We start from the raw sequence: 27,614 nt of genomic DNA on the forward strand, positions 1-27,614 counted from the left end.
GGTGGTACTGCCTGGAAGACTTTATCAGTTATTTATGAGGCCTTTCTGTACATATGGTGTTTCCTGCCAGGGGATCTGGGAAACAACCACAGATGGAGAGGCAACATGGTTCTGACAATATAACAAGAGGCGGCCTTGGTTGGGGTGAGGCACTGTGTAGGTTTATGCTGTCATCTTTGCTCCTTCTTTTTTATTTTTTTTATTTATTTTTTACTTTTAGAAAGAAGAAATGGGGGTTTGAAGTGACAGCCTTGAACAGCAACATGTCATTCTTCATCTCTTCTTTATCTTATTTTCTGTCATCTATGCTCTAAAAGGCAAAGGTAGCACTTTAGATTTACAACCACTATTCAGGTTGTTTTTTTTCATAATGTAAAGGAATGCATTTGTCCACAATAACTCCACCTGGGTGCAACAATAATGGCAGGAAGGACTTGTATAGTGAAACACAGAGGGTCCTCGGGAGCTCGTGTACTGATGATAAGTCCTGAGCAACAGTGTGGGTTTGACACCAGCTGAGGCCTCTTGCTGATATTTTGTTTCTTTGGCACAAGGGCACTTTGACACAACTTTAGCTAGAAGTGTGGTCTTGGCCTGCTGCATTTACGCACAGAGTGAGTGAATAAGAAGTCTGCCTTAAAAATATGGCATATATTTGACCTATTTGGAATTTTTAATGACTTTTTTATTCAGCAGGAACAAATAGCAAACCGTGGTGTCACCCTTTGGTTTGTAGACTATTGTTTTGAAGCAGAATAGAATTTGACTTGACAAACCAGATTTGACAAGTAGATCTGACTTTCAAAGTTTCAAGATTTCAAGACCTTTATTTGTGACAAACACAAATGTACACAGTATAATGCGCAGTGAAGTGTATTGAGCACCTGTTCTAGACTGAAACAATAACAGGAAGAAGAAGAATAAAGAATAAAAACACACTATATATATATAAAGGATGGATGGATGGATGGATGGATGGATGGATGGATGGATGGATGGATGGATGGATGGATGGATGGATGGATGGATAGATGGATAGATAGGAAATGAATCAAAGTGTCAAATAATGCAAAAAAGTGTGTGTTTGTGTGTTTGTCCTGTCGATCACAAGGTAGCCCCGCCCGAAAACAAACCCTACTTTGTCATCTATTTTCCTCTAAATGAGACCAGAAGTTACAAAATGAACACCATGCAGTGCTGAAGAAGACTTAAAACTAGGATGGACCATAAACTTGTTGGAAAAATATATACCAAGGTAACAAAACACGTCAGAAAACAAGTCTGATTTTATTTAGAACCTTAGGAGTTGCCCCCAACTCGCTGATAGAAAGAATGAAGGTTTAAAACACTTCTGCCTTGGCGTCACTTTTCAGACCCAGAGGATAAATCCACTTTTTATGTAGTGGGCTGCTGTGGCTCAGGTGGTAGAGCAGGTTGTCCTCTAATCGCAAGGTTGGCGGTTTGATCCCCTGCCCCTCCACAGTCGAAGTGTCCTTGGGCAAGACACTGAACCCGAAGTTGCTCCCAATGGCAGGCTAGCACCTTACATGGCAGCCATTGGTGTGTGAATGTGAATGTGTGTGTGAATGGGTGAATGAGAAACATTGTAAAGCGCTTTGAGTGCCGCAAAGGTAGAAAAGTGCTATATAAGTGCAGACTATTTAGTGTGTGACTCACAGTCAAACATTCCAGACACACTTTAGAAAGTCTTGAGAGGGACTAACCTATTGTTGCATTTGATGACAATGAGCGAAACTTTATGTTTGTTTTTTGTCATATTCTAACCAAACAGTAGCAGACTTGTGCATGTGTGATTTGCCCAAAGCATCACAGACAAGTAATTATTTTGCTGAGTATTTTGCTGCAAGTTTTGACCCACAAAGTCTGTTAACCTGAAGGCCATCAAATTTACATAAATGAAACAGCTTTGTTGTTGTGGTTTGGTTTAATACTCTGTTTTCTTTCAAAAACCTGATTCTGTCTCATTAGTCCTGTTTTAACACTCCTGTATTAGAAAGTGACTGTCTCTGCTTCAGTTAGGACAGAACTATCACTGCTGGTAATATGTTCTTATTCTAATACTAAGGGACATCTGTGCTGTCTGTAGCGTATGGAAAAGATGTACCTGAAGCATTTCAAACACAGCTTCTGACCTTGTAAGGATAGTCTTTTTGATGCTTTCATTTGATCGCACCTTTCAAGCTCTCACATTCTATTTAAATGAAGTACAACATACGCAGGCATAGGTTGTTTCTGAATATGTCTATTTTAAGACAAAGTCATGAAGTGCAGCAAGGTAAATTGTTTCACCTTGAGGTGAAGATGGAGAGGGGCGCACAGGACTCTCGGCAGGGAAGTAGTTCAGCACTGTGGAGAGCTGAAGGAGAGACGGAGTTTTGTCCAAATGTCTCTGCCTGCCTGTCGCCATATCCCAAAAACCTTATCAATTTGTCTGAATTCATTCATACCTCCTCCTCCTCCTCATGGCCTTGTCTTTGTCTTTCTCCCCCCCCCCACTGTCACTGTATCTCCTGCACTCTCCCTCTTTCTCTTGAGCTGCCTGCTGCTCCCTGCCAGGGAAACGCTGTGAATTAGAGCACTGAGCTCTGTGTCCAAGCACCCTCGAGGCATTTCAGTCAGTCTCTGCTCTGCCAACTAGTACAGCAGACATGCACTAGCAGCATATTTTTGTGCAGTCCAGAGTCCCAGTTTCCCAAACTCATCTTAGCAGTGTGATCATCTTAAGCTTCGCATGCAAGCGAGCAGTTTATCAGACACTGAAATCAGTTTGCTGTACAGCGCTCGCTCTTCCATCATGTAGGTTTTCTTCTAAAAACGTGGAAAACGTGTGCAGCAGCTGAGAACACAACTTCAACCTTACAGTAAAACCTGGATTTGGTCACAGCTTTCGGCTCAAAGGTACAACTCTGCCGAATACTGTAAACTTGCAAGAAAGTCTAATTAGGGCCTTTAGAGGGATCAAAACATTAAAAAAGTGCAGGGACTAAATGGGACGTTCTCATTACTGACTCACATGCTCACCACATAAAAGTAGCTTCCCCGATGCACTGGTGAAGAGGTATGATTACGACCACTGTAATTAGGCCATGAATTGGGCAGGGAGCTCTTGTGCATGTTGTCCCTGTGTGTTCAGGTCAGCTGTTTTTAGTAGGACACATGTCCTTTAATCTCTTCTACGCTGTAAGAGAAAGGAAGCCACACCAGCACACGGCATCTGTGATCATTTATGCGAGCGCTGCTCTGGCTCTGAAACAGAAACCATTTTTACATGCACTCTGGGATTGCAGGAGGAGATAATCACACAGTCCTATATGATATATATGCACACGTGTACGTGCTCAGCGCCGGCTCCCACGCACGATGAGCCACTTCACCATTTAGGGTTAAGCCCCCCTCCTGATACCTCCTCCTCCCCTTCCCTCCCTTCCCCTCCCATCCTCACGCCTACTGAGCTCATCCCAGGTGCCTGCTTTGCCTGTTCAGCCACTCTGCCCACCCACGCCCTCACACTCTCAGTCCCAGTGAGCAGCGGTGAACGTTTTCCTGCTTTCTTCTTCTCCTCTCTGCTGCCACCCACTCCAAAAGGCTGTGAATCATTGGCTGACACATTGAAGCACCAGCAGGGCTCTTGTGTTTTAGATGGAGAGCGACTAACATATCTTTTTTTTTTTCTTTTTTTTTTCCCCTGGTTTGCGAAGCATAGCCCATTATTATGAAGATTTGACTTGCACATAGGTAAAAGTGCTTTGAAAAGGTACAGAGTTTGTGTAGCTGCGCAGGGCAGCTGCAGGCTGACATGAGTTAATGCACGTATGTGTGTGTGTTGGTGTGTGTCTGTAAGTGTTACACAGTGTTGGCATGCGTGTGTGCCAAGGGGACTGAGAGAACAAATTAATTGTTCTCTCATGGAAACGTTGTTTAGCACTTAGTGGAGTGATTCATGCGTCTCCAGAATCAGCCTGTGCAAGTGACAGGCAAGTCCTCGCTGTCTTTCCACAGAACCACTGCTCAATGATTCATGTCCCCCAATCTGTCAGCAGGCACCAGCTATTGTATGAGCCGCAGTTAGATCAAAACCTGACTTCTCCTCGGCATTTTTCAAGTGGAAGAAATGCCTTTGTTCGAGCAGATTGCCGTGTTTGTTGAACTGTAAACATAGCTTACATACTGAATGGATGCTCAGCAGCATTTATCACAGTTTGATTTCATGGAGCACACGAGTTTGTGACTTGGAATTTGCACTTGTAATTTGATGTGAGAATATGACAGAAAACGACCTGCTGCTGGTCAGGAGTCCAAGGTGCAGTCTATGAAGGCTGCACCTCACTTTTTTGTTTGTTTGTTTTACTAGTGTGATCTACGTAAGTTTTTAAAAAAATTGCAAAAATCATAATTACCTAGACTCAAAGATGACATTCTCAGATGTGTTTCGCCTTCAACAAAACCCAAAGATGCAGTAAGTAGAGCAGAAAATTCTCACTTTTTGAGAAGATGGAACAAGATATAATTTTTTGCATTTTTGCTTGATAAATGACTGCACAGGGCTGCAGGGTGGCGCAGTTGGTAGCACTGTTGCCTCGCAGCAAGAAGGTTGCCGGTTCACGTCCCGTTGGGGGCACTGGAATCTTTCTGCATGGAGTTTGCATGTTCTCCCCGTGTAGTGTGGGTTCTCTCCGGGTTCTCCGGCTTCTTCCCACACAGTCCAAAAACATGTTGAAGTTGATTGGTGATTCTGGGTTGTCTGTAGGTGTGAATGTGAGTGTGCTTGGTTGTCTGTCTCTGGGTGTGGCCCTGCGATAGACTGGTGACCTGTCCAGGGTGTCCCCTGCCTTCGCCCTGGGTCGGCTGGGATAGACTCCAGCCCCCCCGCGACCTTAGTGAGGATTAAGCAGTGTATAGATGATGGATGGATGGAAATGACTGCACAGTTGTTGGAACGGTAGCCTACTTTCTGTCGATCAACAAAACATTTCAGTTTTGCAGTTCATATCACCAAGTGTAAGCCTTGAAATCCAGTAGAAACGCAGCTGAAACTGATGCTTCTCAGCTTGAGGACAGCAAATTTACAAAAAAGTACAAAAAGACAGTACAAAAAAAAAAGAGACCTGGAGCACACCGCTTATTCACAGCCTTTTATCGCGCAAACAGTTTCAACACTACGGTGTCTTCATCACAGTCAAAATCCTTGTCCTTAAAATAATGAAACAAAAGCTGGTATTGTTGCCTTTTGGAATAAAATACTGTCCACAGTGTTCAGCAGATTTCATCGTGGTACTGGTGCACTTCTCCTGTGGCTTGAATTCTTAGCACATAATGCTAAACACTGAACTGACGCATGAAGACATGAAGAGTTGTATCCATGAAAAAAAAAAAAAAAACACTGAACATTATCCACTGAGTCTGTTTGAAATGACACAGTTTGCCCTTTTGTTTGGCCTTCCCACTCTGGAGTGGACCGAGCGTAAGTTCGATTCGAGCATTCATACAGCAAACAGTGCACATACAGTCACTGCGTCTCAGTTACACTGGTTCAGCCACTTGGCAAAGCGAGATCATTTTCACCCACTGACAACTGTGATTGTCTGGACTTCGATCTGCCAAGAAATGCTTCACACAGATGGCGAGAGAGAGAACATGGAGGTTGATTTCACCGTCTCTTACAGGCCTCGGTATAATCGAGCTCTAAATATTTCCTAAGTGGGTTGATGTGTGCTTGTTGACATGCTTGTGTGCCTACATGAGTGTGAATGCGTCCTGTGAGCGTGAGCATACAGTGTGTGTGTGTGTGTGTGTGTCTGTCGGCGACTCATGCTGCCTGCGGAAGCTACATAGGCATTGTGAGGACTCTGCAGGGAGCTCTGCTCCCCTTGTGTTTGCCAGGAGCAGCTTTCCACCCACGGTGGGCAGGCAGGCAGGCAGGCAGGCAGGCTTGGTTGGCATTCACTGGATGACTTGGGTAGAAAGGAGGGAAGGCACACAGCCATTCATGGTCACATTATGCACATGGGGAACAGGAAAGCTCTGGCAGTTTAGAGATATTCTCTAGTGAATGCCTCTCTCTTTCTCTTTGACCAAAGGAAGAAATGTTTTAATTGGGCTGCAGAACAAAATAGTTTCCCTTTGTACCCTCATGTACAAGGTTGTGCATATATTTACTGGTCTTGTGCCGTCTAGCAGCTACTGTACACAGTTTAGTGAAGGCAAAGTATTTTGCAGATTCAACATGTGGTTGATTATACAGTCAGCCCTTGTTGTGTGAGCCTGGAATCTGTTCCTTTAAACACGCTGTTAAAAGGATTGGAGCACATTGTAAATGATGATAAAAATCAAGTAAGCTCCAGTGTAGTGGATCACAAGCTGCTTGTCCAGACACTTAGGAGGCGCACACACACATAAAACACGTCTGATGGGTTGTAATTGACCTCATCGACCAATCTGAACTGGCTCCTATACGTGGAGCAGACAGCTGGGGTCGCCAGGAGTCCGAGGTGCGACTCCAGCGGCTGGAAACCATGTGAGCGCAAACACACACACGGTTCATTCATCTCGACACCGCAGCTTAAAACCAGCTTTTATTTGATTTTTTTTTTTTTTCAAGAAATAGTCTGTATGGTGGAATAATATAGCTGTAGTTCACCGGTTTCTTCAAATAAAGTGAAATAGCAAATAAATAACCACGAGACCAGACAAGTTTACACATGAGCTGTGATTACATTTAGATCCTTTGAATAAACACAGAAGTGAAGAGCGAAATAAACTGATTACATGTTTACATTACATTACATTAAGAGTCTCATTAGTTTACCTGGCTCACTAAAAGACTATTTTTTAATGCATTTATTCGTGGTTGGAGTGTTTTTATTTCTCTTTCTGCCTCTAACACACCTCCCACCTGCTCTCTCTCTCTCTCTCTCTCTCTCTCTCTCTCTCTCTCGCTTTCCTCACACTTTTCCCTCAGCTACCCAAGATGGCGGCAGCCTCATCCATCCAGCCGCCAAGTGTTCACTCCTCTCTAGCCCGGGATAGCGCACTTTCCCCGGAGATGGACAGCCCCGAGAGCCGGCAGCCGGAGGATGAGGAGGCGGCGGCGGCGCAGCCCTGCGAGCCGGCGATTAGCCTCCGCGACCTGCCGGACCTGGAGCCGGAGGAGATCGAGAGGAGGCTGGCCAAAACTCGCCAGGAGCTGAGCAACAGGAGGAAAATCCTCATTAAGAACCTGCCGCCCGACACCACCAACCAGGTAAATGTCAATTTAAAGAGGAGAAACTGAAGCAAAAGTAGCGGCGCGCAGTTGGTGTTCAGTTTTTACGCACACGGAGGCTCATTGCGCGTCTGTGATGCTCACTCGTGTAGTTTGCACCGACCGTCGCACTGAACGTTTAACATGTAGGTTATGGTTCAGTTGTAGGACGTCTGATCTCTGGTGATCACCCCATTTACACATGATCATGTTATATTTTCAGTTTTCTATGATTTAAAAATAATAAGGAACTTTATTTTACCAGTTTGTTTGGACACTTCTCACATCTACCATTTTTTTTGGCTTGTGTGCTTTTATTATTTAAAACAAATCTCCCTGCCTGTAACTTTGCATGCTGTCCACGATGTTAAGAAAGGGATCCCCAAATTGTAGCTATATGAGGATAGGCTCAACTGGTTAAAAATATATGTTTAGACTTATATTTTCTGTGGTTCTGAGGTGATTACTGGAAATGTAATAGTCCCTGTGCACTCCAAAACATGTGGGAAGTGCACAAAGGTTTGTATTTCACAATGAGTTCTTGAAAAAGTAGTTTGGAGTTTTTAAGTCTGTTGCTTTGCTTGCAACAGGAGGAGACACAGATCAAGTCTGTTGTTTTTTCACGAGGTGAAGTTATTCATGCAACTATTCATGCAGCATCGCAGGATTTTGCTTTATGCTTCTTGTTATTTTATGCTGCATAAATTATCATGCACATCCGCAATCAGCAACGTAGTCAGCTCATTTGCCTAATGTGTCACAGACTAAACTATACTGTGCAGATAAAGTTCTAACCCATGTCTCCAGTAATATTGCTCTGAATGCAGCCTCTTGGTTTGTAAAGAAGAGTAAGAACTACCGGGTCCATGTTAGTCCTGACAGGTGGAATCCATGATTTCCGACTGTTATGAACAGTTTGCTCTGATCAGGTTGCTTTACTGGAGGCAGAAGCAGATCGCTCAATCTCTGATGTTTATTATACATGTAAGGACTTTGCATGCATGCTTCTTGTCAGAAACAGCAGAGCGGCTCCAGTGTTTATAACTTCCTGACCTTTTTGATTCCTCTTACTAAATGCCATTCATCACTTGTGTCAGCATGCGAGCCTTTATGAGGCGGCGTGTCGAAGGCGTCGATTCCTTCAGGGTTGTACCACCTAACATTCTGAGAGAGGCTCGCTGCCAACCAGAGCCAGCACTCTGCCGGCTGTGTGAGAGAGGAGGAGGAGGAGTGTGAAAGAGTGCGAGTGCATGGTGTGTGTGAGAAATGAGAAACAGAGGGAAGAGAGAGAGAAAGATAGAGAGAGAGAGGGGGGGAAAAAGTCACTTGGAGAAGGTGAAGCAACAGAAGTGGAATTTCTCTCTGTATTTTCCACATTATTCATGTGTCAGATGGTGTGTGATATGTTTGGTGAGCAGAGCAGTCGGAGAGCGGAGCAGCATGAAGTCTGCCCTTCTGAACGTGCCGCATAAATCCATCCACTTAAAGGAGTAATTCAGACTCTCTGACATTACACTGTGCGAGTTCCGACTGGCAGCGGTACCGTTGAACTGACGTGGGCTCAGGCTGCAGATCTTATGTCGGGGGGATATATGAGGATCCAGCAGCTTCTCAGACAGAAATGAATGAGCGTCTTAAACGACATCACAGCACTTCTGTAATATTGCAGCCATTAAGAGCAGAACATGAGCGTGCTGTGTTTTGGTTTGAAGTCCCCCTTTTGTTCTTGTTCTTTCAGCCTTTCAAAGCCAAAAGGCGTTTTGCTGCCCTTCTCTGTTTTATATTGTTTTTTATCGGACATTCTTAGTTTTGGTGAGACAAAAAAGAAGTGACTTCTTGGGGCTCTGGGAAGCACATCCTCTGCTCATTTCTTACATTTTCTGAACTAAATTATAAATCAGTTAATTAAAATAATAATCAAGATTAATCAGTAATGAAAACAGTCTAAGCCCTTTAAATATTAATACTCACGCTGCGTGATTTTATTTCTTGGTGGTGCAAAAAGCTCCAAACTTATTGCTGTTCTTACTGGGGTCCTGTGCAGGAATCCATTGATATTTATAGTGCTGATGTTGACGTTACAGTACATCCATAAGGATCTAGATTTATGGGAAACGAAAGTCCTTGTCACGGTCTTATAACCTGTCTGATGGACTCAGCAACACCCAGCCGACTCCCGTCTCCCATTCCCCCTCATACCCGCTGCCCCATTAGCGAACACTATCCCAGACTGGATGTGCGTGCGAGTATGTTCACGGTGCACGGTGTCAGATATATGGGCCCGTTGACAGTCTTCATCTCAGGAGGAGAAGTGGGGGATGGGAAAGAAGTGGGGAGAGTACAATGAGAAAGCAGCGACGGGAAGAGAGGAGAGTAAAGGAAAGAAATGATGTGAAAGGATGCTGGAGGACAGAGCAGGATGAGGGAGATTGTTTAATGAAGATTATGCGGGACATTTTTTATTTTTTTTTTTAACTGCTAGACTTGATATTTTAATGATTTATCAAAAAAACTATAAAAAGTGTAAAAAGAGTTGCTTGTAATAATGAAACTGGAAAGAATTATCACCCAAATCTGCAGCTCCCCTCAGCTTTATGGAGCTTTAGAACCGACTGTATGGCACCAAACAGCAGTCTGACATAAATAACATCTAGCTGGCGAACATAGTGGAGCTCTGAGCACCTAAAGAGCCTGATACATAATTTCCCTCAGGCACTGGTATGGAACCACAGCTAAAAGAGAGCGAATGTTGATCTTATATTCACTTGTTGGACAGAAAGACGACTCCAAATACTCAATAATGTTGCTCTGAAATAATCAAACAAGTTTATGTATCAACGTACGAGGTGATGCTTTGTCCGTTCATTGTTGTTACCCATAAGTGGCCAGAAAATCAGTTGTTTAAATTCATGTATCTCTTTTAGACTGGAGTTTAATGCTAATGTGGTAGCAAGGATGCAATCAAGGTGAGTGTTCGATGGCATTTTATCAAAGTTTTTAAATCGAGTCCACTTATTGAGTTGGATTTAATTAGAATCTCCTATCAAGTCTGTGTAATCTAAAACTTTAAGACTCAGGGAGGATCTGATCTTGAGATCAGCTTTTGTTGGCTAAGAAGGCAGATAGACGACAGTCTGATTAACCCTTAAACACCTGTCTCAGGTTGTCTCTTAATTAAGCACTCCACTCCTTGCCATTAATTAAATGGTGTCTTTAATAAAACAGTGGTGTCAAAATGTCAAAAATGATAAAACAAAACACTGGTTTTAAAATGTTATGAAAGACACAGTATATAGTTGCGAGTGACCTGAGACACTCAGTGATACTGAAGTGAGCCTGTTTGGGTTTTGGTCACCGTAACATGCTGGCGCTGCATTTGGTTACAGGTTTAGTGTAGAGCAGATTTCAGAGCAATTTTCTGAATTTTCTTTCAGTGGAATACAATATGTACTCTGTCACGACTCTAAAACTCTTTAGTTTAGAATCAAATACATTGTTTTTCATGAGCTGCTTGCTCCACATACTGGAGGCCCTGATTTCCTAGTTTAGAACTATTAAGTTGATAAGCTTTACTTGTTGATGCCATATTCACTGAGAGAGGCTTACAAATTGATGTTTCACTTCCCGTACTAGTGTCTTTGGCAGGTTACAGACACCAGCTTGACGTTTTCACATTAACCAAACAACAGGCAAGTTTAATTTTAACATCCAGGTCAAACTTTTGATTGGGGATTTGTTAGTATCAGAGATGAGGATATGTCAGTGTCAGATCCCACCCGCATACATGACCCATGTAAAAGATGAAGCCAGCGCAGAAGTGCAGTTCCTTAAATGGCCACTTGAAACTGGCTCCAACAGTGAGTCAGTCCCTCAAAGACTCTAATGTGAAAATGCCCAACTTTACAGCAGAAATAAACATATTTACACCCTGGTACAAAAAATGGCTTTGGTCTCTATAGCTAGTTTACCTGTTCATGACAACTGCAGAGAGGGTGAATTTTTATATAACTCACCTGCCTAGAATGTATCTAGGCTTAAAGGAATGCATATTGGCCACTTCATGTGACAGGTGGGTACTGTCACAGGACAGTCCATGGCCAAGAGATGTTCGAATGGCCTGCCTCTGCTCCACTTGCACTTGACCTCTTTGCCCATTTTTGGATTAGCCGGGAGTCTGGAGGAGTCATGCACTGCCGGAACGGTGACATTTGGAGCCACCACACTGAGCTTTAAAACTGCATTTCAGGAAACCTATTGGTGATGTACGAAGGGTCTGTCAATGAACCCGTCATGCAGACAGCTAATGTTGGGTTCAAACTATGATTAGCCACCAACCACCCAACCTGTAAGATAGGTTCAACTATAGATGATCCATACTGTCCTCTTTGTCTTATCACACATAGATCAAGACCTTTTTTTCTTTCGCATGCGCCATTGTTCATTTAGATTTTTGTTCACTGTTAGGTCCTTTCCAATGATGTCATGCAGGTTGTGAATGAGTGGAAGGTTGTGACAGAAATGTATGGTTTAATAAAGCTTAGTCTTACGCCTTGCCCCAAAACAAATCCATCCGCCTAATACTGTGTAGGTCCCCCTGGTGCCGTCAGAACAGCTTTGTCCAGTCGTGGTATGGACGTTGGTCCTCTAGAGCCAAGCTGTCTTGGCTCTGGGAAGCTGGTAGTGGGTCTTTTGGTGTCCTGTGGGTTGTGAGCCAGGGCCCCATGGACCAGGTTTGTTCTGGCACAGTCCTTTGAACCTCTACCTGATAGGGATCTGGAAAGTTTGGTCGCCAAGTCGATGCTTTGAACTCTTTGTCATTTAACTTGAGCTGTTGAAGGCCATTGCTGTGGTGGCGTGTGATGCAAACGGGACTTGGTTGGAATAAAGAGCGTGTTTCATTAAATCCATGCAGCTACAATACAAACATGTTGGCAGATGCACAGGAGGGTGAATGTATGTGGGTGTATGTGTGTACACTGGAAGGAGGTTGGCTTCTAAGGCCTTCTGCCAAGTTCTTGAATTAATCACCTTCTTTAGAACAAAACCTACACAAGATGAATACGTGCACATTTATGTGTTCCTTTTGAAAACCAGGAGCGTGCATGTGTGTGTGTGTGTGTGTGTGTGTGTGCAGTTTACATAATGTACAGGTAAACACAAATGCATGTAAATGTGACAAAGCAGCGTGCACCTGAGCCGCTCTCTTTCCACCCACGTCCTCCTCTCACTTTACATGCTGTGATGTGTGTGTGTCAGTAGCAGATGTTCATGAAATCTGCCACTCCTGACAGTGGGCAGTCTTTATCACCTCCTTCACCTACGAGGCTGCCTGCACACACGTCGCCCCAGATTTAGCCGTTAACCGCAGCAGTAGTCACCTCAAAGTTTTGCAGATGTTTGTGTCATAATTATTTCAAGATATACCTGTTGCGCTGTTGGTACAACCAGGGAAAACCAACATGGTGGTATATTTACCTATTTTATGGTCTAATTTTGGCTGTGACTCAGATATGAAGGTGACTTTAGGTAGATAATGAACTTAGCTGGAGACAGACGGTGACCTCTGATGCTCAGCCGGTTGAGGTGCAAGATGATGTTGGAGATAGAAAGGGTGGTGTTGTAAATTTGGACATGCTGATTTAATTAATATCAATCCCTTTATATTTTGTAAATTGACAACACGGTATGTTAACTTCATGTACTGTGCGATTCCACTGAAAGTCAAAGCAAGACAATTTGACTTTTAATAAATGGTTTCAAAGTAAACAGAGGAGATGAAAATTGCGCTGACTGGATAAAAGGTTCGTAAGAAACCTCTGAAGAAAGGCATTGACTGGACAAGTGCAGGAAAGAATGGAGAGTAGACTAATTGGATAAAAGGCTACAGGGAAATAATGAGCGTGTGTGAGGAGTACCTACTGTGGCAAAGTGGCCTTCACGGTTAAACCATCACAATACAGCTCCATTTAAAAAGAAGCATTTTAACTTCCAATAAGAAAATATCACCAGTCTATCGCTCATCTGGTCCTCAGCACTGGTTAAACTGTATTTTGGACTTGACAAGATATGCGTGCCTGCTGTTCACAACTGCTGCCAGTGCTGCGTGTGAATGTGTTAGTGTGAGATGCAGCAGGTGGAGGGGCGGTTGGCGTTCTTCTGGATCCTGCTGCTCCCTGTTTTCCAGACTTCTGGACCCTCGACGTTTATACCGAGCGCGATGCTTTTGATACACAAATTAAGAGCGCGAGAAGAGAGATTTTCGGAAAGTAAGGCGGCGTAATGACGAGCCAGAGAGACTAATGTGATGTTTGACTCGCCTGAGGGCTCGGTCCACGCAAACCCCTAACCCCCCCGTAATTACACGACACGCAATGCATCAACACTGGGCAGGCAGTGTCAGACATGACGGTTCTGTGAGATCAGAAACAGTCAACCTCATACATCAGCGGCGTAAAATCAGTCAGTGGCAGCTCTGCGGGTGCAAACTTGTCAGTAATTAGAGAGGTCAGATCGCAATGACAAGAATAAGCCCCGCCAGGTTTCGCTCCTGTTACCCAAGAATCAAAACCAGCAAGTGACGATTAGAACGTAACAATTGCACGATGCTCACTCTGATGGATTTCGGTTTGTTCTGTGAGACGCTGATGGCGGAGTCAGTATTACCAGCACGAACCCATCCACCCTGCCTTATGTCAGTGGTTTATTTTCATAAATCGCTTTCAAGAGTTTTATTCTACCCACAGAGAACAATGAGATCTGTCATTCTGCCAGGATAAAAAGCAAGAGACAAAAATATCACGATTGTATGCCTTTATGAAATACTGAAAGAAAAACTTTTACCCAAATTCAAGTCCACCTGTCAAAATGACTCTATTGTACCTAAAGAATTCCGTATACAGATTTGTGAAATTCATGACTGAAGCTTAAGATCTAGAGTTGAATAAACAATAAATTGCATGTCCTTAATTTAAGTCTGCCATTATTTATTCTATTCATTATTATTCTATCTAGAAATAATTCTCTCCTCACTCAAGTATTTGTAAATTGAAACAAAGCTAAGTTACAAAGGTGAAAATGTTGATTCCGATGAGCCACTAGTTTGTGTCCTTACTTGCAAATGTATTGGATAAATCAATTGATACAGTATATTGACTATTAAAGTTATTTTAATCTATTGAAATATGGGATTGTTTCAGCAGTGGACACGTGTCACAGTATGAATGTAATGTTACAGCTTCACTCACAAAGATCAGATGTAGCTACACATACACACGATAAGACACGATGTAAAAACCACCGGCGGATGACGCATGTAAGATTGATCCTTTTATAACAATACAACGTTCTGCTGGGAAACCTTGGCTCTTGATAATTATGTGGATGTTCCTTTGGTGTGTACCACCTACCTAAACATTGTTCCAGACCCTCATGACAACGGCAATGATCTGCATCAGTGGCCTCCTATAACATTGCAAAAACTGCTCAGTATTGGCTCAAGGAGCACAACAAAGAGCCCAAGGTGTTGACCTGGCCTCCAAACTCTCCAGATTCCAGTTCAATCTAAGCATCCCTGGGATGTTTCAAAACAAACCCAGTCAGTGGAGGCCCCACCCCGCAACCCCCAGGACCCCAAAGGTGTGCTGTCAGTGCACTAGTGCCAGACAACAGGACAATCCCAGAAGTCTTGTGTCCATGGTCTGATGGGTCAGAGCTGTTCTGTTACATGAGAGGGACCTATACAACATTTGGCAGGAGGTTCTACTGCTGTCGCTCATTCGTGTATACGCTACAGCTAAAAAAAATGTTTATTCAAATACAGTGCACCAGCTGGAACACATTATTTTTCCATGACCTTACAGATATTGTAAAAAAAAAGGACATTGAAGTTCACGTTTAGTCGCTGTGTTGTACTGTTTTTTAAAATGTTTTTTTAGACCTAAACATTCCACCAAATGCTAATATGAATCTGCTTTTGATTGTTTAAGTTAGCAATGGTACAAAAATGTGTGCAATGCAAGTACGGAAGATATTTACTTTCCCGTCATCCAGTCTGTTGATGTGCAGGGTGCTTCTTCTGGCGCCTCGGAGTACAAATGACTACAAGAGGACATTTGGCTTTTATGTCTAAGAGCTTCTCCGCATTACTCTGCAGTTGCACAATGCATCATCCTGTAGCGTCATGCTAAAACGCTCCTCTAAGTGTTCAGTACGCTGTAATTTTTTGACTTTCATCCAAAGCCATGCTATGGACAAAATGTGAAGAATTCAACTCTCAGGTAGAATAGTAAACACAGCTTTTACTCTCTTCTTCTTAGTTTACCTAAAGGCCAGCGGTGGAGAGTGGCGATATGTGCAGCTCAAATACTTCACCGTCATTCCCTAAACACGTTTTAATTTATATTATCTCAAGTGGGAGAAACCCAACAGGACACTGCAGGCCGACTCGATGAATTCTTATGTGTTTTTCACCGAATCGATGAGTGCAGGACTCTGTTGATGTGTTGAGGGAGAGTGACTGTTGGCTCAGTGGGAAAAATAACCTCCAATCTGAGCGCTGTCGCTTCAGGGCCAGAGCCAAGCGGAGACGGGTGGGTGTGGAAAGCAGAGAGAAGTGGGGTCACACCGGCTGACAGCAGAATCTGTCCTGTCTCAGGGCAAGCCACCTGCTTCCTTCAGCCCACTGGTTCTGCCCTCGCTGAGATCAAATCAACTGGCTTTTTTGAGAGAGAGAGAGAAAAGTGAACTGAAGAAATGGACAAACACGAGCGACAGACGTAGTTTGAGCAAGCGGTGGCAGAAGGCTAAATGATGAAGCAGTGCTGCTCTGTGAGATGCATTTCTTTCTTTCAGTTTTTTCTGACGGCATTGAAGCAACAGGGAAAACCACCGACTTCAACATGAAATACAAAAACATTGCTTTTCCTCCCAACACATTAAGACTTAATAGGTAATTCCACTTCCTCTAATGGGTGCCTTGGTGGAGATTTTGAACAATATTGTCCTACTGAGGTTGTAAAAAGAATCTATTTTGGGACATGTGTTTGTTGGAGTCGATCACATGTAATGGTGCTGACTGTTTATTGCTTGTGCCTCCTCAGCTCTGTCTAGATGCACCTCTTCTTTTCCCCCCCAAATTTTAATCTTCTCACTCTAGTCACTAAAAAAGGCGAAAGGCTTTCAAACATTTATCCAGAAACGTATGAATAATGTCACAGATGCTAAGGCCGAACTCTTTGGAAAAGCAATAACAGCTGCACAATATGCTAATGTCATTATTTCATAGTGTGATAAATACTGTGTATGTTGCTGTATTGTGTACTTGATATTTTAGGCTGTGGTAAGGCAGCACAGTTAGTCCCAAAATGATATTCAGGATTACTTTCAGTACAACTGGGAGCAGAATTATTTGTTAATATTCATTGATTTTAGGGGTAAAGTGTTTTTGTTGAAATTTCACATTTAAATTAAAGCTGCAAGCAGCGTTGGTCGGGTCCTCGGTCTGCGTTGGACCCTCATGCCCGTCTGACCGTTCTTCAAGTGAAACCTGCTTTAAGTTGAAGGAGCCATGTCTCTGCTCAGCCTCAGACTGTCAGTGAGTCACATGAGCAGCTGCACTGACCTGTGATGATGTCACGATGACTCAGCGTTTTTCGTGCCCCTGGGTGAGAGAGAGAGCTGACAGTTTTACTCGCTTTCTCTCTCTCCTACAGCCACAATTTTCACCAAATATGTGTAAAAACAGAGTATTTTTGTAGGAAATCTTGTTAGGAAGCCCTCAGTGTCATTTTTAAAGCTGTAGGACCTTTAGTTTTTTGTGTAGATGACCAACTGACACAGCATGTCTGCACATGCCCCCATAGACCCCCATACAACGTATGAGCCGAGGCTGAGGCAGCTCATCAACTTTAACGGCTCGCCATTTGAAAACCGGTTGAGAAACACCAAATCCCTTCAGAACTTTTGTACATCAGGGCCTTCTCTGTCTCGTGTGCGATTTTCAAGTTTGTACGATTTACGGTGTCAGACAAGATAATTTTTTCCCAAAAGAAGTTTTTGCTCATTTTTTTACTTTGAAAGGCAAATTGTGGACTTCCTGTTGGAGATAGGTCAGGGGTGTCAGCGCGAGATTTGTGGGTCTCATTGAGACGAACGTTTTGGTGCTGGTTTGATCTCTGTGCGACATTCCTACTGGGCACTAGGGCCATTTTAGTGTGTTTTTCTGTAACTAGGTGGCGCTAGAGAGCATTTTTGTTCTTTTTTTTTCATTTTATCAAATTTTTCGCCGATTCGGACGTGTGTGCCAATTTTGGTGAGTTTTTGAGCGTGTTTAGGGGGTCTAATTAAGGCAAACGCGCTGGTCAGGAGAATAATAAGAAGAAGAAAGAAACGCAGCAGGAACAATAGGGTCCTTGCCCGCAGGGCAAGGACCCCTGCTTGCTGCAGCAAGTAGGGGTCCTCGGACCCTAATTAAAGCCGCAAGCGGCATTTGACGGGTCCTCGCCCTACGCTGGTCGGCGTCGTGCACGTCGGGGTGTGGCGCAAACGTGCTCCAGGCGGGACTCTGATCCAGCGTGTCGACTTTGAGGCAGATCGGAGCCCTTGCGGCCCAAGGACGCAACCACCATGACACAGGTTACAGGGCGGAATCAAAGCGCCAACCTTCCGATCATTGACCGACCCGCCTGAGCCACAGCCGCCACGTAAAGTTTCTGGAAACTTCTCCAGTACTTCTCTACATGTACACTGCTGAGCTCTGTGTTCAGTCCAGGAACAGAACATTACAAGTCCAGTCCAGTATACTTAGTTTTATAACTCTTTAAGGAAAAATGACTACGTACTCACAGTCCATGAGATAAATGAAAAGGACAATGAGAAATCAGTAAAGTACACTAATGTGATTCAAGTAAGCATAGGTATTAGCTTTTAGAGTGTGCACAAAAGGATCATTGCTTCTCTTTTCACGGGATTCTTGGCCTTTAATATGTTAGTTGTGGAAATGGTTCAACTGATTGCTTCTGATTGAACATTCACATGCTGCAATTTAGCAAATGACTTTTGATTTGAATTCTCGATAGACGCAGCAGTTTACTAGTGTTCCATAAACGCCTCACACGCGGGCTGCTGTGCACAGAGAATCCTCGAGTCTCCACTCAGTTACTGCAGTGCACAGACCTCAGATTGGTGTGTGAAAAAATACTTTGAAAAGAGTGGAAGACTGCATCATAATGTAAGATTTATCCACGCTGGAACCAATTTATTTTGTCTAAGTAAAGTTTTCTAGGAGCTGAACATGCATTTTAAACATCATTATTATTATTATTATTATTCATCAGTTTCTTTAGAAAGGAACCATGTACAATATTAAACATAAATGTTGCCATTTGAATTATTGCACCAGAGTTAGCTTTAAGCTCATTTCCATCTGACAGATCACACTGAAAACATCACAATAATAAAATGTCACAAAAAAGCTGGACTATAAAATACATGACACAGTGAAACACAACATCACACACACACACTCTAAGAAGCACGTACGGACACACATTCACACACAAATGCAAATGGTTGCAGTTCTGAGTGTCCTTAAGCAAGTTTTTCAGTTGGTTTTTAAAGATGCCGATAGAAACACAGTTCTTAATGTCATCAGGCAGGGCGTTCCACTGAGTCGTAGCTTTTACAGAAGAAGCTGACTGCCCAAAGGTGGTGCGTCGAAAAGGTAGGGAAGTGTCACTTATGGAAGATATCTTTGTGGATTTTATGGCTTGTGTCAAGCGAAACTAAATAAACATCCGTACCACAGCCGATTTACTTAGGAAACAAGATTGTGATGCTAAATTACAGTCAATCAGTTGTGCAGCCTGATTGCAAAGATTCTGCACACCAGCAGCACTACTTTTGGTCCAATCAATGCTTCTTGAAAGGACCTTTCTGTAGATACTAGAGTTTAACTTTTTTAAGGAACGATGCAGTTTAGTAATGAAGGATGCCAATAAGCTGTTTTTAGAACTAATATACATACACAGTTAAAATGACGAACACATTTCTACCACGTTTATCTTCAGTTTGTTGGTGTATTTGTTTTGTGTCTTTCCGAGCACGAATAGTAATAAAAATAACCCAGGTCCATATAGATTCACCTGTTTGCATATAATACTGCATTATGAGATGGTCAGTGCTGTGCAAAAAAAAATAACAAATCCAGCAAGTTCTCCCTGTTTGTTTAGTCGACAGTCACATTAAGAGTTTGGCAGCCGGCGCATAGTGCACCTCCTGGACCGTGTGTCTGTGGCTGCAGGGGCTGATTATGGGTTTGAATCCCTGCTCCTGCTGCGCTGCTTTGCTGCTTCATCTGTCTCTACTCGACTAGAAGTACTCGAAACATCTGAGAAGGGCAAGAGAAACAAAAGTGAGGAAGAGATTAACTGAAACTTGGCGATAGAAGACATCATATCACAATTTTATCATAAAGAATAAAGCAAGGGATGCCCATGGTGGATTTGATTCTGTGTGTATTCTCTGTTCTTTCTTGAAGGGAAACAGTAGCTCAGCATGGAAATTTAACCAGAGAGCTGGAGTGCAGTCCAGCAGTGACCAAAAAAAAAAAAAATAGGGAGAAAGCAGGAGGATTCAAATGAGGTAGAGGAGAAAGCAGTTTAAAGGGATGGGGAGGAAGGCAGAGAAAATGAACAGGAGAGCCTGGATGCAGAGATAAAGAGACCAGAATAGGAGAGGAATCAAAACAAACTTGCTAAACCAAGGAATGCTACCAGTGCAGAGCCGGGCTGTTGAACTCACACACAGTGCAGAGTGCGAATGCGTTCGAGAGAAAGACAGAGAAGAGAAGACTCAAAGAGAAGGAGGTGTCTGCACTCGTGTATTTATGCCTGTCTGCTCGCAATATGTGAGTGTGCACGTTTTCTAAGAAGCTCTCCTGGCAGCCATTTGATGGGCCAGTGATCCGTGCTGTGCATGGTTTGAGCCACCTGTCACACACACAGAGCTCAGCTCCTACCAAATATGGAAAACAAGGTTTTATTCTGATCCATTAGGGGTGCATTGTTGTGCTTTCCATTGAATACGCAGCAAATTGGTAAACTACTAACTGAATGCAGCTGTTACAGATCTCATTCATTTGAAAGGAAATGTTGATTTTACACCGTCTGCCAACATTGTCACTGGCTGCTACGTCAAAGTGAGTCATTTTTTACGCTGCTAAACTAGGAATTTCATTAGTATTAATATTTTGTTATTGAAAGTAGATATTGATGAGATACAGGTAAGTTTAATGATAAGAATATAGGAGTAGCACTTCTTATTAAACATACACCAAATGTGATTTTCTAAGTACAGATGCTGTGAATAATGGCGATGCAGTCATTGTCATGCTAATAATCTGATACCACTGTAGTGTGGCTATAGTGGGGGAACAGCTCTCTCCTTCATGGGCTTCATCCTCTCCTCTCTCTTTATAGCATATATCACTCTATCAGTGGGTCAAGGACGCAGTTACTGCCGGTAAGGAGGCCATGCAGAGTGTGTTTGTCCCCTAATCCCTCCTTCTCTCCATCTCTGTCTCACGCAGACGCTCCGAGTCCAAGTCATCGCCCACTGCTACTTTTCCCCAGTGGCCCTGTTTGTGTTTTTAAGCCATCTTATTTATGACAGCAGGACAAAGGGAAGTGTGTGTGTGTGTAGTGAATGAACAGGTGTCACAGTAAACACATTCTGCTCCTTCTTTGTCTGAGAGGTGGAGGGAAAAAAAAAATCATTGCAGTGTGGCTTTTCTCACCTTACATACCCATTACGTTTTACACTTCCCCTGTATAGAACGTGATCCTCTGTGGGACGACTTACAGAGTGCAGCGGGGTGGGGATTAGAAACAGCTGAACTGACAGATGTAAACACGGAAAGGGTCAAAACAACACTGAGTCCGACTGAAAGGCAATTTGCACCATGTTAGCTCTTTACTTGCAGGAAATTGATTGAAGTTGAAAGTGAGAGGACAGTTCCCGACAAATACGGGGATGAGACTTGTCATCGCGCATCACAGATATCACAGCAATATAACGCTTGTGACACTAAAACAATCCGCGTGGGAAATAATTTCTCTGATTCTGCCTCCTGGGACGATGGAAGTCATTAGTTACAGTTACAGAATTGAGGACTCTGTGTGCCGTTTAAAGCCATTAAATCTGGAGAGATGTTGAAGGGAAGTCATTTTTTTTTGAAGGATGACCACTTTGTGTAGCCAAACTGCTGGCTCAAAAGCAGTGTGGAGTTTTTCATTTGACGCTGATGGCACATATTTGTCACCAAAGTCATAAAATTGCTGCTTTTCAGGAGCGCCGGCTCGTGTTAATGTCGGATAATAAGGACAGTGACGTATCTTTGATGGAGTAATACACATATGCTTGCAATGATTGGAGTGTTGATGATGCTGGCGTGTGTTTTTGTTAAGAACAATACGGAACAAATGTCTCCTTCTACATTCTGGCCAAGAGGCTATAATAAAACACTGGTGTTGTCGTGTTCCGCAGATGCAAATTAGTTTGATGCAATGACCTCTGCTCAAGGCACCATCTCAGTTTATTGGAGATGTATTTGATATTTACTAAATGTTGAGTGATGTGTTAAAATAGCAGCTGTAACTAAATTTGGCATTCCTTATTTTTCATCCTGATCCATATTCTGGAATTCCGTATCCATTTAGAACACAGCATACGAATACAAACCTAACTTGGAGAATCCCGGATGGCAGACATTTTGGCATGTGATAGCAGAAAAAAAGTGCAGATGTAATTGACAACATTATTCATTCCGTTCAGTTGAGTTGATTCCAGGGTCGGGGTTATTGTGCATGCTGGCTCACTGTCGCGTCTTTCTCCGAAAGTTGATGGAACTGAGCCATTAAACAAATTTATTTCACTCGCGCTTTATTCTGGTGTTTTAGGAAGTCAGAAAAAGGCCTGTTCACTTGACACAGTCGACTAGACAGAAGATGCATCACTTTGCTGGAGCTGTTAGAGCTACAGATGAATTGGGTCCACGCTGGCTGTACTCTGGTGTTACAGAATGGAACTTCCTCCATCATGAAGGAGCTTTGGCTGAGTGCAGACAGCAGTTTTCGCAGAGCTCTTTAACCCAACAGCAGATGAGTTTACGTCTGTTCTCTCATCAAATTACTCGTGGAATTAACGTTAATGCTGGTTTAAAACGAGAAGCTGTGAATGATGGGACATACAGAGGGAAACTTTCAGACTTCGGAGCCCAGAAAAATTGTGTATTTTGTCAGCCTCGGTGATGGAACTGTGAGAATGTTAAAATTTGTGGTGCAAATGACTCCAATTTTCACTGTCATATGCAGGAAATTGCTGTGCTGAAGAGTAAAACTGTCATGAATGAGAGCAGCACTGCAACACAAAAAGGCTAAGGTGGAGAATAGCAATGAGGATTCTGCAAAATCTGGCAAAATTATTTTATGGGGTAGGAGCTTAACCCTATTCAGGACTTTTGGGGTCTTTTGGACCCCAGGCCATTTGGTTTAGGCAACAGGTTTTGTTTTTTTTTTTGAAGATTTTTTAAAAAATATAATAAGAGGGACATTTGTCATGCATTTGGAACCAAAAATACATCAACTTATCAGAAAATGTATTTAACATAGTATAAAAGTCTATCATGAATACCAACAAATATGTTGCACATATTCTTTCTTGGGGTCCAATGGACCCCGAAAGACCTTCTACGTATGGCAACATAAAAGTCCTGAATAGGGTTAAATATTCTTGTCGGGGCTCAATGTCAGCAAATCCACATTTGCATGGATTTTTATGGAATTAAATAAATACGTTATTGTATGTTTGTTTTCATGTCGAAGTCTTCTTTGAAGTGATTTGTGGCATCAGCCAATCAGCTGGTTTGATGCACCAGGATCCTGGAAGGATTCTTCCAGGATCCTCCTCAACTCCGTCGTCACAGCCATCTTGATGTCGTCCACGTCTTCCAAACGGGTCCCCTTGATGACCCCCTTGAGCTTGGGGAAAAGGAAAAAATCCCACAGAGCCAGGTGGGGTGAGCAGGGAGGTTGTTCCAGCACGGAGATGTTCTTCTCAGCCAGGAACTGTGGGATGCTCAGGGCGTTGTGAGCAGGCGCGTTGTCATGCTGAAGCAGCCACCACTTGTCCTGCCACAACTCTTGCCTCTTGTCATGCACTGAATGAAGCAAACGGCGCAGGATCTCTTTGGAGACGTGCTGGTTGATCGTTGGAAGGAGAAAACTGGTAGTTTGTAGTTTGGGTTTGAAATATGTCTTTTGTGACACCAGTCCTGGAACTTTTCTGACACACCTCGTACTTAAATCTTTCCATTCTACTGTATCTGTCAACTTGTGGGTAGCATTTGGTAAAAGTAGCTTGAAATGACATAACAACATGTAGATGAGGCTGGAGAGGTGGGTGGTGCAGCCATTGGTAAGTGAATTACAGCTGGAAACAGCGGCAGTTTTTAGTGGGTATGAAGCCGACAGGCGTGAAGGCGATTATCAGCAGTTTCGTGTGGCGCTCGTGATTCATGTTCTTTGAACCTACATGTCGTCCAAGCAGGTGTCAGACCAGGCTGCTATCACATTCCTTATCAGGCCCATCCTCTCAGGGCAGCTTGCTTTAATGCTCCACCAAAGTGTTCACCCACACATGCACGCACTGAAATTAGCCGTGGGCTGGAAGCCAGTGCGGGGGTACTGACTGGACTTGCAAGAAATATCAGCTTTTTTAAAGTGTTCAGACACACAGTGAGGGAACATTATCGCACGTAATGAACAGAAAGACACGCTTGGTTATGTTATGGAACAGCTTGACATAGAGAAACTGTTTTGGTTGACTGTGTTCACCTCTGTAATGGCAAGAGGGAACAAAATGTAGCTCAGTGTGACTCAGACTGTAAAAATCAGGGTTTATTTATGATTTGCAGTTTAGTTTTAGTAGAGTATCAGTGCTGCTTTTAAAGAGCCCCTCAAGCGAAAATACAGGGTTTTTTTTTTTACCTTGTTAACATGAAACATTACGAGCAAAATAGGTAGTTAATGCCATTGCTGAACATTTACACCTTGAAACTTCAGTGTACTGATGACAGTTTAGAAACACAGATTCAGACCTTCAGGTTTTTTTATATGTGACAAAAGAACCAAAAGAACCAATCCTGTCAGCGTACAGGGTGGGGCTTTGTGTACGATTGTTATTCTTTAGCATTGGTTTCCACCTTGAACATGTGTGGCTGAGTTTTGTGTAGCGTAGAGAATTTTTACAGTGTTTGAGAAGAGTCGTAGGTGAGCTGGTGGGAGCTGGAAGGTCTGTGGGCAGGCAGAGGCAGGGACTTTGTAAATCTGCACATTCTAGAGAAAGCAACAGTGTAGAATTACATCTAGGCCACGTTGAGGAATGAGGGGATTGTTTTCATGAGTGGGAAAAGAAACTTTTAATACACAGAGATACATTTTTAGATGTTAAATAAACAACCAGAGAGGGACTTGAAGTGGTAGCTGTCAGCTGGGCTAGTCGATGTTTGAAGTAATTTGACTTTTCAGTGTGAAAAATGCCTATATTGAGATATGTCCTTCCCAAGCTTCTTCTCCAAATCAGCAGCTGTAGCAGTGAGAAAGTCACAATATTTCAGTAAGCTGTTGCTGTTTCCTTGGAGAAGTCCACGCATGTGACCTTTCCCAGTCAAAAGTGTTTGAATAATGGCAGCTGCATGATGAAATAATACGACACAATTAGACCGAGGAAAAGCTGTCATGTTGTTTAAGTGAAATAAAAGGGGTTTGGTTTTGCCAACAGCCCACTGGGCTTTACATGGGTTGTAAAAACTGAACTGGGCAACATGATATTTAACAAATATTTCATAGTTGGGCTTAATGATTTGGGAAAAATATTTAATTAGGATTTTGTGACATAATTTCTATCCATCCATCCATCCATTATCTATACACTGCTTAATCCTCACTAGGGTCGTGGGGGGCTGGAGTCTATCCCAGCTGACACCCTGGACAAGTCACCAGTCTATCACAGGGCTACACTTAAGAGACAGACAACCAAGCACACTCACATTCACACCTATGGACAATTTAGAATCACCAATTAACCTCAGCGGGAGGAAGCCAGAGAATCTGGAGAGAACCCACGCTGCACAGGGAGAACATGCAAACAGAAAGATCCCGGGTGTCCTCACCGGAGGCGAACCGGCGACCTTCTAGCTGCGAGGCAACAGTGCTAACCACAGATCCACCTTGCAGCCTGTGACATAATTTATTATTTAAATTTTTGAAGTCAAGCTTTACTTCAGTGTTGACTTTTAGACACGTGATTGAACATTACTACATTGGACTTCATGAATAGCATGAAATTCCCACATGACATGACGGGTAAACCCTGGGTCAGATGTGCTGCATCACGCCTTTGTGATTTGCTAATTGCACTTTCTCAAATCACAATTTGAAGTCAATTAATTGTTGAGCATTAATGCACAGTGACAGTGTTGCTCATTTATTATTTTCACACAGATGCTTCCTCACAGCATTTGAAATACGTGAAAGGATTGTAAGCTCGTTAGTGGTTTCGTTCTTTGACCGTAGTTGCTCGTGCAAAGGCAGATAGTTTTAATAGAGAAAGCCGTTTTTCAATCATGTTTGTCTTGACTTTATGCATGAAATCGTGAATCATCTGTAAGACTGAAACATACATTTATTTTAGTTCATATCAGCCAGCCCGGTGCAAACAGGCTCACCTGTCTGTCTCTTCACTGAGCCCTGCAGTGGCTGGATGGAAACACTTGGGGAAGTGTTAATTAGAAAGCTGTTGAAATAATGTAGTGTGCATGTCAATGAAACAAAGTGCAACATTAAAGACCAGCACGATTGGATGTAGTGGAAAGCAAGAGATCATTAAAACATGGAATGTAAAAGGAAATAGGGTGAAACAAACTGGAATGTCATAAAAAAAAAAAGCCAGCGTGGTGTACTCAGCTGGTAAATTGTATGGCAGAGACGAGAGGCAGGATTGTTTGTGCGCCTAAAAATGGTATTTAAATGCCTTGTAATGTGCCAGTGCTGTGAGAAACAAACTTTCAGCTCAATTTAAGTACAGAATAGCAGAGGGCCACGAAAAAAAAAAAAACAGATCCAGAGAGAGGAAGGCATCGAGTGGTGTAATTTAACCCCGTCTCAGTGTCACCAAGCGTCCTGCAGCGTCTGTGCTGTCCAGTAAAGAGTGAAAAAAGCTTAGAAACACCACCTCAGTTGAGTTCTAATGACTATTTGTGTTCTGCTGATTGTCGTCTTCCCTCATTATCCACGTAGGCAATTAGGTTTTCTTTTAGTCGATTACCTTCACGAAGAATTCTTGTCAATACAAGAGCTCAGCTTTTCTGCCAGAAACATGCATTGTGGTCAGAGACAGATGGAAAGAAGAAAACAACAAGAAATTTACAACAGTAGACACAGTGCATTAAGCAAACAGAAACATGAAGGATAAGCAGCTGCAACAGAAGAAGTGGAGCTTTGGTTGGCAGTAACAGCTTAAATCACTTTGTTGAAATCCTCACATATTTAAGTGGCTTTGATCTAAATGGTTTAATCCTGTTTCATTCCTAATGCGTTTTTCATGTTGTTTGATTGTCTACTGCCCTCTGTTTTCATGTTACACGTGTGTCTTGGCATTATAACACCAGGGAAAACCCTTTAAACTTTGTTTACCAAGTTATTTTTGAATGTAATGGATGCTTTTAAAGCCCGGTGCAGTCTTGTTTTCTTAACAGGCGATAAAAACCTGCCAGAGCATTTCCACTGGTTTTCAAAGCACAGCCTGCTCGTTCAAAGTGTTTTCTAAAATCAAGTTTAATTTTTCTTGATTCCAGTGCAGCAACCTCCCGTATTACGTCTTGGAAACTGATATTGATTGGGAACAGATCAAAGCATTTGTTCTGCACGGGGATTTTTTAATTTTTTTTCACTTATTAGGAGAATAAGGTTAGGACTCAAATACAAACAGAAATGAGATGATAAATTGGAGATTTTGTTCTTTACTTTGTTTTAGTTTCGGGGTGTTTCATCTTTATTCTCCCGTCAGATCAATGCTGCCATTTCCAATAAACTTCTTTAGTCTGTAGCAGGACAGATGGATGTTGAAAAAGCATAAATGTAGAGCTGAAATCCAAAGCAAAACAGCTCTTCCTTTTTTTTTTTTTCCTGCATTTCTCTCTCTCGCTCTCAGCGATTACTGCTCACTCTGCACTGATTTTGAGGGCAGCGCTCTGACCCTCTGTGTGGGCTGCCTCGCATGGCGTCCACTGATATGGAAC

General features: G+C 42.9%; 1 protein-coding gene across 1 annotated transcript in view; it reads left to right on the forward strand.

Moving 5' to 3' along the window:
- The first annotated feature begins 6,988 nt into the window (after nt 1–6,988).
- Nucleotides 6,989–27,614, forward strand: part of raver2 (ribonucleoprotein, PTB-binding 2) — a 108,399-nt gene continuing 87,773 nt past the window's right edge. Inside the window, exon 1 of the mRNA XM_008286361.1 lies at nt 6,989–7,261. Within this exon, the coding sequence (XP_008284583.1) occupies nt 6,989–7,261 (273 nt within the window). The remainder of the gene's footprint in view (nt 7,262–27,614) is intronic.

The sequence above is a fragment of the Stegastes partitus genome, unplaced genomic scaffold (genome assembly GCF_000690725.1).
Source record: "Stegastes partitus isolate 25-593 unplaced genomic scaffold, Stegastes_partitus-1.0.2 Scaffold452, whole genome shotgun sequence".
Lineage (NCBI taxonomy): Eukaryota > Metazoa > Chordata > Actinopteri > Pomacentridae > Stegastes > Stegastes partitus.